This window comes from Ruditapes philippinarum, unplaced genomic scaffold (genome assembly GCF_026571515.1).
Source record: "Ruditapes philippinarum isolate M1 unplaced genomic scaffold, ASM2657151v2 ctg859_1_1_1_1, whole genome shotgun sequence".
Lineage (NCBI taxonomy): Eukaryota > Metazoa > Mollusca > Bivalvia > Venerida > Veneridae > Ruditapes > Ruditapes philippinarum.
In genome coordinates, this window is record NW_026862944.1 from 199,617 (window position 1) to 217,349 (window position 17,733).

General features: G+C 30.6%; 2 protein-coding genes across 2 annotated transcripts; both read left to right on the forward strand.

The window, feature by feature from the left end:
- Positions 1-1,436: 1,436 nt before the first annotated feature.
- Positions 1,437-7,020, forward strand: LOC132720696 (uncharacterized). Its single transcript, XM_060704880.1, has 8 exons — positions 1,437-2,479; positions 3,344-3,483; positions 3,989-4,610; positions 4,785-5,042; positions 5,308-5,529; positions 5,732-5,998; positions 6,261-6,453; positions 6,724-7,020. Exons 1-8 carry the CDS (start codon positions 2,452-2,454, stop codon positions 6,845-6,847), a joined length of 1,854 nt encoding a protein of 617 aa, XP_060560863.1. The 5' UTR covers positions 1,437-2,451; the 3' UTR covers positions 6,848-7,020.
- Positions 7,021-9,914: 2,894 nt separating this feature from the next.
- On the forward strand, positions 9,915-15,473 carry LOC132720702 (oxidoreductase HTATIP2-like). The gene is made up of 5 exons (XM_060704887.1): positions 9,915-11,263; positions 12,982-13,089; positions 13,649-13,786; positions 14,364-14,425; positions 14,828-15,473. The coding sequence occupies exons 1-5, from the start codon at positions 11,102-11,104 to the stop codon at positions 15,039-15,041; spliced, it is 684 nt and encodes a 227-aa protein (XP_060560870.1). The 5' UTR covers positions 9,915-11,101; the 3' UTR covers positions 15,042-15,473.
- The last annotated feature ends 2,260 nt before the right edge of the window (positions 15,474-17,733 follow it).

Sequence of the window (17,733 nt, forward strand, 5' to 3'; positions counted from 1 at the left end):
ATACAATTTACAAACCTCAACAAAAAAGTGTTTGTCAGTTTACCCATCCTGTCGTCAAAAGTTTTATTTCAATGAAACACTCACAGAGACATATTTATCAGAAACAAACCACACTTTTCAAAATGTCAGCTTTCTTAAAGTAGGTTGTGTTACTCTTAATGCCAAACAGTTTATTTTGGAGAAAGTCAGACGTTTTGATTGAATTACTGAAAGAGAGCCCAGTCTAGATGAAGAAAGAAGAGCAGATCTTTACAAATTTCAACACGACACTGGCTCCATGTCAAGTAACTTAATTACTTCTTTATTGTGACACAGAAGTATACAACCATCTTAAATCGACAAAAAACTTTACCGCCTAGAAATATTATTACGAAATATAGCCATATCATCGTTCATAATATTTAAGATTATATGTCTTCTATTTAATATAAACATAGTTTTTTTATTATATTTTCCTCAAACTATTAAAAAATTGTGTTCAGGCAGGACTATGCCGTCTGCTGTTGTTTTCTGCTTGATATAAAAACAACAATACTTCTATTCTTGAACTTAAGGTCTTGAATGTTATTTTTCTTTTAAAAAGACAGTTATTTTGAGAAGTAGTATAAATGTTATATAGACATATACTTATGTCTTTTGTTAAACAGAAGAAACAAAACTAAAAAGAAAAGAAAGATAAAGAAACACCCCTCTCCCCCTAAAAACAAAAACAACAACAACAACATGAAACATGATCTTGAAGACGATAAGCCGATGGCAAAGATGGTGTTGTATGACGGCGGTGATGTCGTTATAACAGATAATTTGTCAATCATGTTCACCATAAATCAATAAATACAAACAAGAAACAAAATACATGATTTGTTCTTATCTTTACTTATCATTACATTTATGTGCACATTTATCAAAACAAACTGACTTTTCAATTGGTATTAATGCCTTTAAAATACACCGCGTTTATAGTTCTTTGTTTGGTTGTAAAAATATTTGTTTTTCAAAACATGAAAAATTTTATTTAAAAAAAAGTAAAGTACGAGATAAATCGTAGATAAATTCAGAAAAATTCTAGCATATCAATTACTAATCAAATTTAAATTCATATTTAAATTGTAATGAATCCAAGTTCATGCACATCCGGTAATTTCATTAGAAGATCAAATTAGGAATGCTCATTTAGTGCATATATTCTATGTTGTCAACATTGTAACTGTTTAAGTCAGAGAAAATCTCATCTAATAAACAGATTATTTGGTTATTTACGAGTAGGAAAATGATGGTCAAATCGAAGTAAAATAAAAAAAGAAATGCCCTAAAAGAAAGTATCATGAATTATATACCATCATGAGAAAAGTTCTTGACTAATTTTGTTGCATTTTATTGAAATTTACATAAAAATATAAGTTTTTATTACAATGTGTAGCTTACAGTCTATTGCAATAATAAAATAAGATGCAAAAGTTGTTTAAATCGAATATAAAACAAAATAAGAAATAAAGTCATAATATGTATACGCTTTTGAACCAGTCAAAGTTTTTATAGAGGTGAAATAGAAGTTCAAATTTGAATATAGTCATATTATTTATTCGCTTTTTAACCTGGTTAAGTTTTTTGAGGTGAAATAGAAGCTCTTTTTTATCTTTTTTATTGATGTTTTTGTTTTACTTGATCTTTCTTTCTTCTTGAAATGTTAGTAAAACATTAATAGTTAAATAACGACCGAATTCAGTAAGATTCCTATTCTGAAATAACTAGTAAAAATATTTATTAAAGTTGATGAAAAATAGGTGGTCACTTAAAAAAAATAAATTTGACTATTGCGGCGAACTTGAAAGTTCAAAACTATTTCAATTAATCATAAATTAAAACAACATTTAAAGAAATCATCGAAACTGTCTGCATTTAGACAGAACAATGACAAATTACGTAAAGAACAAATAAGGGCCGACCTGTGAGAACATTTGTTTTTTATTAATTTATCATGACAATCCGTTATATAAAACAACAACAACACTTTTTTTGATGGATAGAGCGATCCTAGGGCAATCCGTGGTCCTGTCCTTATCCCTCGACCCCTTGCATCAACCGTGTTCCTCGGAGCTAGACCATCCTAACGTTAGACGTATAGTCAATTCCCGCAGGTGATTCTTCGTTCAATTATCGTTTTTATTGATTTTATCTTGTCAATATTGATGGATCATTTTTAACAGTATACCACTTGTAATATTTAATTACACGACTTATTGACAATCAAAATTAAATCCCGCCCACTTTTTTCAAAATTGCCAGCAGCCGAATTGAAAAAGTTCATCATTAAAAACCTGTATATAACATGTTACCACTTACTTTACTCAAACTGAAATGAACTTCTAATAAGGAAACATCGAATGTTTTAATAAAATAGAAGGAACTTGGGATAAAATTTAAAATTCTATTTCCTCGAAAGATTTCCTGATGGTTCAAACACTGGATTTAGACTCAGGTAATTTTCATAACCGTCTTCCTTTTCAGATTTTTACTTCCGAAATCCTGCACTTGATTGAACTAATCTTTATATTTATTATTTCAAATATTTGAATTAACATTGGAATTTTCTTTCTTTTTTTTATTGATATACCACTTGCAATTTTGGTACATTGGAACTGCATGATATGGTGATTGTCTATTATTTTTTTTTTAATTTTATTTAAAAAATTTATTTTTTGTTTTAATTTTTTTCAAGTTGCAAGGAAAAGAAAAAATATGACAAAACCGGGCCGTTTATAGTAACTGGATATTTTAACAAAATAAATTCTATTTTTTTTCCTTACTTTAACAAAAATGGAATATTTAATTAAAATTGTAATGAGTTAAAACTTATCATGATATCAAATCATATTTTAAATGATATGGTTTTGTTTGTTGTTGATGATGAGATATTTTTGAAGATGGTGATGGGTTTGAAAAAAACTTTAATTAAAAAATTTTACAGTGTATTTATAGCAAAAAAACAAAAATAATAATGATAAAAAAATAATAATGATAAAAATAATGAAAATAATAATAACGATGGTGATAATGATGATGACGACGACGACGATGATGATGATGATGACGATGATGAAGATGATGATGCAATTACTACTAATAATAATGATATCAAAAGAACGATAATAACAAATGACTGAGAATGAAAATAATGTTCTCATTTAACAACTCTAATATTTATTATTTATTTCAAAAGATGAAGCAAACACGCAAACCACTTTTTAAAAGTTAGTTTCATTCACTGAGCTAAACTTAATTTACACATATTATATTAGGAGAAAAGAAAAAAAGACAACAAGTATTATATTTTATCTTACAGCTGAGGCTGAACAGCAAGATTTATTCTACCTAGTTGGTTGTGTCCTAGATGAAATCGAACAAGCGAAGGCCCAAAAGCTGCTTCAGTTGTCTCCCGACGGTGAATTAGACTCAATAATGCCGTCGGCTGATATTGAAGAGGTATTATTCTAATTCATTTATTTGGTTGTGGATGTTATTTTTCTTATCTATATATAATCTCACATATTTTATAATGGTATGATTTAGGTATTTTCATATTTTCACATTTCTTTGCTTGGGTTTTACGGTATATGATTTACACAACATTGGATGTTAATATCCAATTACAGTTCTGAATATATATTTAAGTTTTAAATACTTTCAAGCTTGTCAGGAAGAAACATATTATAGACATGGTTTATTTAATAAACGCTGTCTTATTATAAACGATTTTGTTTGTACTTCTTATTTTCTGGTATATTCTTATATAATAATCATTTCAACACATTGTTTAAAAGGAATGTTCATGTACAAATAGAAATAAGATAGATCTAAAACAAAAATGTAAGCATACACCAAAAAGTTGATATCTCACCCATTTTCTTTAATCTGAGAATGAATTAATTATTATATAATGCTTATGTAATGACTGTTTTATTTTATAAGGATTTTTTTGTCTTTTCAGCATTCTGATCTCATGGAGCAAATCGAAAGTGCCTTGTCGCCGTTTGACGACGGAATTAGTACCTATCATTCATTCTTTGACGCTTCTTTTATGCCGGAAAGGTCATTTCAAACTCATCAGATTCCGTCGGAAGCTCAACATACACAAAGTATTGCCGACGATCTGGTAGAGCAAATTGACATGGACAATGAATATCTCTCTTTTGTTGCAAAAGAAAACAAAGAGGAATCGTCTCAATATTCCTCCGCAAGTACAAATAGTTCGTCTACGCCATATGATGTGCCTGAGCGAGACTTTATTGTGCCTGAAGATATCGTACAGTCTGCAATATCTTTACAAAACATTGTAAAAGACAACAACTGTGATTCTGTTAATAAATGTATGGATGTTGTAAACACCCAGATTCGTGTAAACGAAAAATTAAACACCGACACCAGTAAAGATTATATTAAACATTTTGATGAATTAAAACAATATTCAGATCTCATTCAGTTACCGGATATGACGTCAAAATTTATGTCACAATCATCGACGTCATTACAGAAAGATTCAGTGACATACTCACATTCTCAGCACCAAAACCTTATACAGACCCATAACTTTTACGAGGAAGATTCCAATGGTATGTAAAATGCTATTTTTCTAAACTACACAATATCTTTAGATAAAACTTTATATCTTAGTCATATTAGTAAGATTAATATAAATTTTGTTTCTTGCGAACTCAAAATGTATAGTTCAATTCTTATATTTAACATTATTATAGCTTTCTTATGTCTATGTTGCTTTTTTACAGATACAACGTCATCTGAATTAATGAGCTGGACAATCAAGCATCCAGAGAATTGGAATGCAACGGAAGTTTTAGACTGGTTATATTACTCCCCGGGAAAAAAAATGGGGCCCACTTTTACTACTTTGGGGAAGCTTTTAGGGGCGGTTTTCCGGAAAAAATTTTCTTTTTCAAATGGGTCCCGAAGATTTTTAAAAACCCTTTGGTCCATATTTTGGAGAAATTCTTTACAAAATGTTTTCCCACAATTGGTCAAAGGGTGTAAGGGATATATTTTTTATTTTTAAAAAATATATCCTTTTTTTAAAAAAAACAAATTTGCAATTTTTTTTCAGAAGTTATCAACAATTTAAACAAAAATTTAAAATTTTATTTCATACAAGGGAATTATTTTATCCCCCGGAAACACAAAATAAAGTTTTTTGTCCCTTCCAAAATTAAAAATTTTAAATAAGTTTTTTTCATTAATGGTTTAAAAATTTAAAATTTTTTTTAAGTTATTTTTTTCAAATTTTTGAATTTCCAGTAATTTTTCCCCTGCCAGCCCACTCTAGCTTCTCAGAGCAATCCGAATTTGACCAAACTTACAGCTACACAGAATCTCGAAACAGCAGCTTTTCCATAGCAACGAGTCCCAGTGAGTTATCACATAGTCATGTAACTAGTCCTAGTCAAAGCTCAACTCAAACTAGTCCTGACATGTATGTCCCGGGAACAGAAAGACTGACACCATATGACTTTGTTTATGGTAAAAAGCATTTGATTAAATGTATATATATTACCAAAGATAAAAATGTTATCCCGAAACTTTCGTAAATTCTTACTGTATATCAGAATTATGTATTATATATAAAAAGATATTATAAAATAAAATAAATCAATAAAGTATTTTTGTTACGAACCTTTATCCACCCATATCTATTATTTTCAATAATTATTTCTATTTTTAGCAAACGGAAATGGTTCTCAGTCATTCCAAACGTCTGATACCGGAAACATGTTGCCTCCTCAATCATCATATTCACTGGGCATGCAGCCTTTAAACTATCCATACGAATACACAGGAAGTCAGTACCATCTTAGCCAAAAGTCTCAGTATAAGATGACCGCCAGAGAGCGCTACGATACAAATGGAACGCCACGACGACGCCCTGGTCGGCCACGCATTAAGAGCGTTCCAACCGAGGAAGAGTTACAGGCACAGCGGGAAAAGAAAAGTAAGTACATAACCTTTTAGCATATCTAGAATAAAATGAAAACCTTTATATAATATGTAAATGTAACACACCTGTATGCACATATATTTCATATACATTTGTTATATCAAACAGTCAATTTTGTGATTATTTCCCTTGATTTTACTTAATTTCAAAACACGTAACAAGGGAAGTAATCCTTAAAAAATTAAAGTTTAAACATTATATTCATTAGACAAAAACATTTCTTATTATCATTAAAGTAATTCCTTATTTTCTTCAGTGAAGAGTCAACATTTATGGGAGTTCATCTACGACATGCTAAACAACCCCCTTTATAATCCATCCATATTGAAATGGGAAAACCAAAACGAGGGCGTTTTCCGGTTTGTACAGTCGGAATCAGTCGCACAACTGTGGGGTACATTGAAGAGCAACGAAAACATGACGTACGAAAAATTGAGCCGAGCAATGAGGTTAGTCTACATTTTTATTTACAGTTTTATTATCGTTTAATTCTTTCTTTTATTATATATTTTAATAAAAAGAATTGGTAAAAATTGTGAAAAATCTGACATATTGAAAAATATAATGCTGTGACATAATAGGCTACTTATATTTTTATGCCGATAACAAATATCGTGATAATTTTACGTGTATGAGAACAACATTTTGAAGAATTGCTTAAAGTATATTTATAACATTAAATAAGGCCGTTAATTGTGATAGTTTTCGTTTTATTTCAGACATTATTACAAGAGAGGCATTCTAGAACGGGTTGAAGGCAGACGACTTGTATATAAATTTTCAATGGCCACACTGGAGAGAATGCGCACGAGAAAACCTCTAAACCCAGAAATAAGATCATAATACATGAAACATTTTACGTCATACACCACGTGCCATAATGAAGAAAACTTACTCACACCTAGTCAAATTCTGGACGGATTCATTTCTATAATGCATTGTCGAAAAACAAAAAAAGTGTCTGCGATGAAAAATTTGTGTGCGCCTTTATCGTCTGCGTATATATTGATGACCAATATGGCACCAGCCATAAGCCCTGGCCAGCCGAATAGCAAAAGAGAAATTATCTTTACTAATTCAGTGTTAAACATGAGTGAATTATATCCCCTTTGTGGGTAAAAAAATGTGCTAAAATATTTTAATTTATGTGATAACATTGTCTCATTTAATCATGATGTAAATAAATAAATGAATAAATTATTTATTAAATTATTTTGATATATCAACAACGTTTCTTATTGTTTATTATTTCATGTAATATCTTTACGCAATTTCAATTATTTTATTCTTATAATTTAGGGAAACGTAAATCATGCTTCAAATCATATAAATTGCAGATTTATGTTCCATATAAATGAAAATGAACTTCACTATATGTCATGTCAACGTCAGCGCCGTTAACGGTAGCTGATGATCAACAATGTCTTTATTAGTTTTAATCTCTTCAAAGGATTATAAGTACCAGAAATGACGAAATGTCTCACATTGTAATAGCCTGAAAAATACAATAAACTTTCAAATGTAGCAAATGTCATATGTGTATCGAGAGGGAAGTGTGGTTATTATTGAGTTAAGCTAGATTAAATCTAAGTTGAAATAATTTGAAAATTTATGTACAACCTTCATCGAACACGCCGCTCAGCTTCTTATATAGGTGCTAAACTTAACTTATAGATTTTGAACCAACCAATGGGAACGTTATAAAATCTGTATTTGGATGGAATAAAGAGTTCATTCTTTACCGATTGAACTGTATATTATATTTTCTAAAAATAATGAATAGAAAAAAATCCTCACTTAAACTTGCTTCAAAATTAAAATCAGACTGGTATAGTCTCATGTTTCTCTAGGAATAATGCAGCACTCTCTTTAACTTGACCAAGTGTTATATGACTGGACCTAGATATTTGACTTTAGAAGTTGACTACATGGAACCCTGGAAGTATTTTTAAGAGTTTTATGAGGAGCTTTGTGAATTTTTTTTCAAACAATTCTGACACTATTAAAACTTACATAATTATGCTAAAATAACAAACCACATAATAGTTTTATTAACTTATCACACTCGAACTACCTTTTTCACACAAAATCATTTTGTTTCTAAAAGAAGAACATTTAATAACTGATAATTGTTTCAGGCACTCACAATTTTTAACAAACCTTCAGAATTTTAATATCAATACTAAAGTTCCGTTCTGTTGCTTTGAGACACTCACAGATTTGGCATATTTTGGGTGAAAACGTTTTTAGGTGTATAAAAAAATAAAGATCAATTTCGACCAATGTAAACACCGGCGCCGTTGCCGCGTGATTAGTGAATTAGAAAAAAAATCAATTTACAAATGGTTACCTCTTATCAAAGGGAATTCACTCTGCAACGCATTTATCAGCATCATCAATAAAAGATCAGTCAACATCTAAAATTACTTCAATTAAACTCATGTCATTATGCAACACTATTCTTCATAGATATAACATTTTTGTATTTTCTGATCGCAAGATCAGTAAATACATAGCTAACATCCACGGTCTAACACAAATTTTCCTAACAGACCTAACAACGCAAAGTAGTTCTCACTCAGAACTGCTTAAAAACCAGCAATTTAAAATAAAGAATAATTTTTAATGTATGCATTTAACGAATTACAGTGCATTAAAAGTTTAGAATAGTCAATATAAATATGAGGTTACAATCACAAATTTCGCGGATGAATATCTTTTTTACCCAATGAAAAATGTTCAGCTATTTCCGTAAAGCTTAATCAATGAAAATGCTATTTTTAGCTATGTCGATTACCGAATACTCCAGAGCGTAGTACACATAAATCTGACTGTCGAGGAGTGGAATATATACATGTCGTACTGTTTTGGCGAGAAGATTTTCGCTAAATTATTTTCATCAGTGTTAAACAACAGGTTTATAGTGAAGAAATACCTCGAAATTAGTAAGGATTACAAACACGGAATGGAAATTCTCAATTTAGAATTACAATGTATTTGTTATTATTCAAGCTACATATGTATTACTTCACCGTGGTGCAGAGGTAGCGCGTTGTTTAGGGTGTGAGAGGCCCAAGGTTCAAATCCCAGTCGAGGCAACTTTTTTTTTTGAAGTGTCTTTTTTAAGGAAGTAGCCACGATATGCAAGGATAAAGTATGGCTGTCATAAAAAAATGAAAATGATTTTTTGATGCAACTCTAGTCATGCAAAATTCCATATGTATCAATCTCAAACTGTTATAGACGCAGTCGGTGCGTAAGATTAATTATAGTATATAAAAATAAACTTATATAGGAAAATACATACAGATAGTCAGTATGATTTAGATTGCAAAGATCAGAAAATACCACAGAGGTTGCAGCCCTTTGATTATACGTGGTTGCTAAAGCTTCCGCGTAGACATTTATTCTCCAGCTACCGTTGAACTTTCGACCTGACTCTGAAATTCAAATGTGATCAAGAGTTGTCGGACCTGTTCGCCGTTAGCTTGTGTTGAACGGTGAATATTGTAGTTACTACATAAGTTAAATCTGTTTTTCTTCATCCGTTTAAAATATTAAAAAAAAATGCACATTAACATTTGTTGTTTACATGATATACCGACATTTTATGATATCAAAAGACATATGCAAGCATAGAATCAAACATTAAAAATGCCTATTTTAATGCGGTATGAAATAGAATGAATAATTATTATTCAAATAAGAACAGGAAATACATGTGATTTATTCTAAAGGTAAATGATCTTTAAAACGTCTTTAGTTAATATGACTTATCTTGAACTTTTGTGATGCTTTTTTTATTATCGATAATTGACTTGTCATTCATCATTTTAGGGGAAAATATCAAAATATAATATGATACAATCTTTATCAATGTTTCATCCATACATAACAATATATCCTTTCGGCGGCCACCACCTTTTCAAGCATTTTCATAGAGACCCCCTACCTCAAAGTGTCGCCTCTCAGTCCGTATAGGCAGTTACTGGCGATGTTTCAACCCTATGACATTCTGATTTAGTGCTGTGTGACATAAAAGCGCGCGTCAGAGCACGCGATTTCAGGACGTGACGACATGCGCAGGCTGTTATGGTGATGTATGCGCGGCTAACTTAAAAAAAAACCGGAAGTATAAACGCAGTGCAGCTGTCTCCTACATGGTTAACTTTGTGTTTGTTCCCCACCTTGACCATTTATCTGTTCGAAAAATATAACATTTTGGCAGGAAAAGTCACGTGACACGCACCTGGTGAGAAACATGTGTTGGCGGTAGAATTCAAATTTCCAATTTTGTCAAATTCGCACGCAAACACGTCTTTAAATGGAAATAGCGGTGTTCGAAATTCGTCCTTGACCTTGATCACGTGACATCCTGTATTATGCCATGCATATGTTTCAATGTTGGAGCCTAATCCAAATTTGAGGAATTAATATGGAATCTACGGAAGCCCAAAAGTGCCACCTTCGCGAATACGTTTTATTACGTTACAGCTGCTGAAAGGATATAAAACATTTCAATTACATAAGTAACAAGAAGAAAGTTGTTTGTGTATGGAGAATTACTACTGACTAAATAGCGGACAGTGCAGTTCATTATAATACAGACGACACCGATGTGCCGGCTGATCGTGGTCTGCACTGGTCACATGGGTAGATTGTATTGTCATCTGCGGGATGAAAGGTTAATTTATCATGTCAAAATATGAAGACTCGCGTTCCAGTTTATATACCTGTACGTCGTTACAATATTTATGCGCTGATATGATAAACCTATGTAACAAGGTCATAAAAACGTCAACTATTGAATATGTACTATATGGTTAAGACTAGAGATAAAAAGAACGCAAAATAAACATGTATATGTGCAGTGATTACTGATATAACTAAGGGTTATGTAAAAAAAAATAGCAAGGACATATTTTATGAATTGAATCATTTGAAATGTGATAGATATAAGACTGATTGTACTTAAACAAGTTTTAAGTCGCTATATTTGATCTTAATATAATATACGGACATACAGATTATTGATCTAAACTAAACGTAAACAAAACGTGTTTAATCCTAAATTGTAACGTGACTTTGGTATTCAAAATGTCGTCTGGTCTGAAAGTTTTTGTTTTAGGATATACTGGTGAGACAGGGAAGGCAGTCATTAAACAGTTGTCACGTGACAACAGTTTTTCAAACATTATTCTCATCGGAAGGAGACAAGTGGACCTTGGAGATTTTCAAATTGCAGACGATAGTCGGTTTGTAAGTTATAAATTAGCCATATATGTTTGTTCTTATGTAAATCTTGGCAGTGGAATTTATTCTTTTACAAGATGATCTACACCTTTGGGGGCTTACATGATTTTTACTGACTTCCATATACTTACTGAAATTTAGCCACTACGAGAAGGGGTTAAAGTTCTAAAACTTGCTAAAAATAGACACATCTTGAGTGAAACGAGATGAAAATTGTACAGGGAAGATTGTAAAGGATATAACGTCATGTAATAGAAACAATGAAACACTTAGATACTTTAAATTGTTATCAGTATTTTCTTTTAAATACAGCCTGTCAGTCGTATCTTAAGATAGCGTCGAATGAATTCCTAAAATAAACATAAAGTAATCAAAATATCGTGTTAAATTTTGACCCCAACAATTTGAGTTTTCCTAAAATTCATTTTCGAAAGCTATGTTTGGGTATCTGTTCAGGGTATTGTAATGTCATGGATATTATGTAGTGTTGATTTTATGACTTTTTAAGACACTATAGTTTATATACAGATCAAAGATAAGGTTACTTACCTTAAAGAGGTCATTGATCTGGGATATTTATGTGTTACGTGCTTTTAAATGTGTGCTAAGAGATGAAACTATTACCAAAATACCGCTTAAAATGTTAAAGCGTATAAAGCGTTTATCTTGCTCTATCTTGTCAAATATACATGTATATATATTAAGTAAGAAAGGCGTTATCGGGTTTTGTTTGCATAAACATATGTGCTATGTTCTAAAATGCAGGTACAAATGATTTCCATTCGATAAGACATTAGATTAGATTCAGGGTTCTATTTAACATCGTTGGACGAACAATTAAAGTGACAGTGGGTCTTCTTTTATTAAATTTTACCGATACCTTTCTAATGAAAACTAAATAATAATGACATGGGAATACAAACTGGTTCCTTGTACTTTTTGTGCCTCATTATTATAAGTTGACAAGCAAATGTTTTCGTGATAAATTTGGTCAGAATCAAATGCATATTTCCTATGCATTTTGAAAATATATTGAAAAGAAAATATTGTGGAAAAAGTGAGTAAATTTTACATTGCAAATGGCATTTATAATCAGCGTAAAATACCAAAAGATGTTAAAATATGCAAAAACAGCCCTTACAGTAAACATATGATGATAAAAGCAGAAAAGCAGCCATTAGTTGCAAATAGCATGTTAATGTTTGCTTAAACCTTGAATGATTTTACTTTTTAAAACATTTTAGTAAATAATTCTCTTAATTAAATTTGATTTTTTAAAAATATTTTGGCTCATCTTGAGACATGCAACTTTAAAGTTGTTTTGTCCCCTTACAAATAGCATTAAAATGCATCTTTGATAAAACCCATGAAATACAAGAAAGTTTAGGTAGTAAGGTTGTACATGTACACCCCTAATGGGCACTATCTCAAACATAAATAAACTTATTCTTTTCCAAAAGTACATCATCCATTACATCTGTTCACAAAGGAGTTTCACAGTCAAGAAAAAACAACCTGTTTCTTTGCACCCACCAAAGGTGAACCGAAAATAATTGATACATAAAATATTCATATTTGATATCAAAATGTTATGTAGCCAATGGAGAATTATAACAATGTAATAAATACCACAAGAAGTTAATGTTTTTAATTTTTGAATCAAACTTCTTTTTACGTGCAATCGTGGATGAAATAAAATTGTTTGTTGTCTTATCTTTTTGTAGAGTCAAAAAGTAATAGATTTTGAAAAGGTGGAAACACATACCGAAGATTTCAAAAATTGTGATGTTGGTTTTTGTTGCCTAGGAACGACACGTGGAAAAGCTGGACCGGTAAGTTATAAAAAACAAAAACAAAAACAAAAACAAAAAATTATAATGAATTGTATGAATAATGCATTATTATTCTGTACAAGTCATGTATCATACATTTTATGCTAATTATTCTTTTAAGCTACACAAGTCTTATATATTATATTATCTTATCTTAATTCAAATTGAACTGTTAAGTTTGACAACATATTTGTTATTATTTTTACAGAAATTGTGCTATTAAGAATTATAAAATTTTGTATTTTATGTATTATATTTATATAGACGAGGGGCGTAGAGCTCAAGTGTACAAATAAAGATTTTGTTTTGTTCTGTTCTATAAACATTGTAATAATTGTAGAATTAACAATCGATCATCGTCACCCATGGTTGATTAACAAGCCGCGGGTATCCTACGATGCAATTCGATATACAGTGTACATGCATTGCATTTTTACACAGATAATTAGTTTGACAAGACAATGTATAACGAAATTGTCAATGCATTGTACTATTAAGTCTTATTAGAAATACTATTTATATTTAAAGTGTATAATTCTGTTATTGACAAATATTACAGGAACATTTTGTAAGAGTTGACAAGGACTATGTTTTAAACAGTGCAAAAGTTGCTAAAGAAGCCGGATGTACGCATTTTCAAGTTGTGACTGCCTCAACGTCTGATAAAAATAGTTCTCTCTTGTACAATAAAGTCAAGGTAGCGTATCATATAACATGTATACTATATAGTTTTAGTTTTAGAATTGGGTGGATGTTGTAGAAAGATTAATGACTACAATATTTTAAAAAAATTTGGAAATTCATTCCAACTTATAATTAAAAAAAATATGATAAACAAGATCAACAAGGGAAGGCGGCGTTTAGGAAACGTATATTTTACATGAGGTGAAATAGTATCTCATTTGTAACACTAATTATGTTGAAGTTATTAATCTATGAGTGAAAGCTTGATCTTTAAATATACACTAGGTATAAGGCGCAGTAAGGATACTTAGGCTTATAATGAAAATATTGATGATGAATGTGAGCATCCGTGAGTCCATATAGAGACCATTATCTAAATGATTTTGAGACTTTTTTTTATCTAGGTTATACATGTATAATGTCAGATTATAATTAATGATAATACCAGATGATCTGCTATGAGGGAACAGTTGACGGACAGTTTGAATAAATCATGACTTTATTGTGGTTCTTTTTGTTAAAGAATCTACAATCTATTTGGTATTACATAAATAAAAAAAGTTTTAATGTCATTTATGTCAATTTTTCAGGGCGAGGTTGAAGAGGGGCTAAAGGATTTACATTTCAAAAGGCTTTCAATATTTCAGCCAGGGTTTGTTTATTTATAAATACATATGTATCTTAAATATGGGTCAAGCTCTTAATAATGATTTTATTCATATTTACATGTTCTTACTTTAGAGTATCATAAACTTGAAAATAACACTTTGATGGACAAAAGGTACAAAATCACGTAATTTTTACACGTTTATATGAAAGCGTCACCTGGATTTATTTATAGTTTTAAAATTAACCAATGAGACACTGGCATTTAAAAGACTTGAGATGAGTTTGTCTTGTAGTGAAACATCCGACCTTATTGAAACCAATTTTGTTTTTATTTTCTTATATGGATTTTATCGTTTCTACCTATTACAACTAACAATTTTCTATGCATTTTAACAAAACATTTATTGCAGTTATTTGTATGTTTTCTTTTCATATTTTCATACAGATTGTTGCTAGGTAACAGGGTAGAAAGACGTCCTATGGAGACATGTTTTAAAGTCGTCCTTTTTCCATTAACCAAACTGTTTCCAACATATTCTTCCGTTCATTTTGACATTCTTGCTAAAGCGATGATTAACAACACGAAGAAACAGGCAACAGGCGAAGTGGAGGTGATTACAAATAGCAAAATACATGAACTATCAAAGGGAGAAAACTAGGTTAAAACTACAGATAGAAAGTTTTATACAGTTATCACGCCTGGATAAAAAGGAGAGACAATTGTTTTCTTTACCTTCTCAAATGAAATAGACAACCTTGTTGTATGGTTGATTTTTTACCCGTGTCATCGTAATTTTATCATCAGAAAATGATAATGTAAAATTTGTTTCTTTGTATAATCTAGGTCCTCATGAATATAAGACATTTGTTTTATTTTACCGGATATCTATATTACAGTAATATCAATTCACATTTTATTATTCCGGTTGCTGAAAGGTATGAAATATTTCTAAAAAAAAAGTTAAAGTGATAAAATTATGTTGTGTGCATAACCATATGGTCGATTATTGAATGAGTTGTAACATAGTATGTCTCTGTTATTTATTACACATGAATTTTGAAAATACATAAATAGAATAGAAATTTCTGGATTTTTGTTTAGTATGGTTAAACCGTTTAGCAATGATTTCGTGCACTCACCGTGCGCCCTTAGTTAAATATGGACACATAATGTAAACATATTTCTTTCCTACAAGAACTGTAGATTTATTCTATTCATTTTGTAAACTTTATTCAGCAGATATAAGGTTTTTACGCTTTAAGGCGCATTCAATTAACAAAAATAACAAACAAAAATAAAACAACAACATAAAAAACAACATTTTATCAGCTGGTTCTCTGCTGAAATAGCAGTTATGTACCGACCCTCCAACTCTAATTCTGATACATGTACCACAGGAGATTGACATTCTATCAATAATTGAAAAATATAAGCAAATAATTCAGAAGTAACGGCAAATGTACCCCCTCTATACTATAAATAAACACAAGAAATGCAACGCCTTTTGCACACTCGGTACACATTTTATCTAATTACACACGTGGAAAATCAATGTCAACAAACTAGTTTAGCAATTTCGATACACAATACAAAATTATACATTTTACAACCGCTGATATTTTAAATCAAAGCATTGCATAAAATTACACTCCATGCCCCGGGCCGAAAAGTGATATAGATATAAAGCCCGCATTTGAAGTAATTTGATTGGCTTATATAGCAGGGCCAAAAATGATTTAGATTTCTGCAAGAAACTGGGAAATGGCAGCCATTTTGTTTTAACTCGGTAAATGTGTATTGCATAAATGAAACAAAATATTCTCAGTTTCTAAACATTCACAGTCTGACACTTTGTTGTACATTTACAATATAACTTACAAAATGTAGGTTTCCCATACAAACTGATAAAATATAGTTATTTTTACAGTTGTTCTTTGTTATAATTAAAATATGTTGAATTAAAATAAGAAGGCCTTGGGCCAATACGACTGCCCTCGGACAAATAACAAGGCCAATATCAAATCACTTATTTATCAACATATAATATTCACCGGCAGAAAGTCATATTGACCTCGGCTATCGCCTCGGTCAATATGTTATCTGCCGGTTAATATCACATCATATTCAATGGCTAACTAGTCAATAATTGTTAAATATATAACTGTTTTCTAGAAAACGTTAATTTGGCAAGAATTTGTTGCTGCTTTGGCCACATATGCTTACATGTCGTTGATAAGACATGGAAAATAACGAAATATGCCTGATTAAATGTCTTCCCTTATCGTGACCGATTGTAATAAATCATGCTTTTTTTACAGTGTGTTGCATTTTATATCAGGAACTTTAAATGAAATTTGTGTATCATTGGATTAAAATACAAAATCGTACGATTAACACGTGGAACATTTTTGATAGCGATATTGCACGGTTTATTATTATTATTATGTATCATTAGATCATATCTGCAAGAAGTAGGGTAGCATACATTTAAAACGCTTGTACATAGTGGTTTTTTTATCATGTGAATAACAGTAGATTATTTGAAAAGAAAAAATGGCATTCACAACAATGAAGCTTCCTACTCAATCCGTAAATTTTATTTTATGTACTTTATTATGTAAAATGTGTGGATTATAAATAAAATATTGTTTAAACTAACAACGAAAAGAGTACAGTAAGATTAAAACCTCAACGACAACAAGACAAGAATAGCGTCAACCCATTGTTTTCCCAGATTAAACATAGGATAAGCTCAGAGATAAAGTTAACCTTTTATTAGATAACTAAGTGCACGTATCTTCTCTATCTTCTCTTATAATGTATTATCATTTATAATGTTTTTAATGTCCTAAATGTCTATTGATTATTTAGCTATTTAAGCACTGAGCTGAACCTTAGTGTTCAAATAAAATAAATTTGATCAAAATCAATTATTTTAGTGACATTGTAAATTAAACGAAATCATTTACACCAAGCGACCGAATGAGTGTACGTCACAATTCATATGACTATAAATAATTCAGCAGGATGTGTATCACTTCCTTGTTTTAACATATTATTCTACTATAAACTGTCAATGAAAAGCCTTGAATTTTCAAGGTTGTTTGAAGAGCCAATAGGGTAGCTTTGTTAACCAGCGTTACGTAACAGCGGTTTTTAGTTAACGATAAAAAATACTACGGAAAACAAGACAGAACATTGTACGCGACGAATAATTAAAGCATAACAATATGCTGATTGAAGGTGATTTTTTTTAATTTGAAAAAGAATGCATTGACATTTTTTGTTATGACACATTAAAAACAACTGTTTTCTTTGGGAAATATGTGCGGATTAAGTTATTCAGCAAT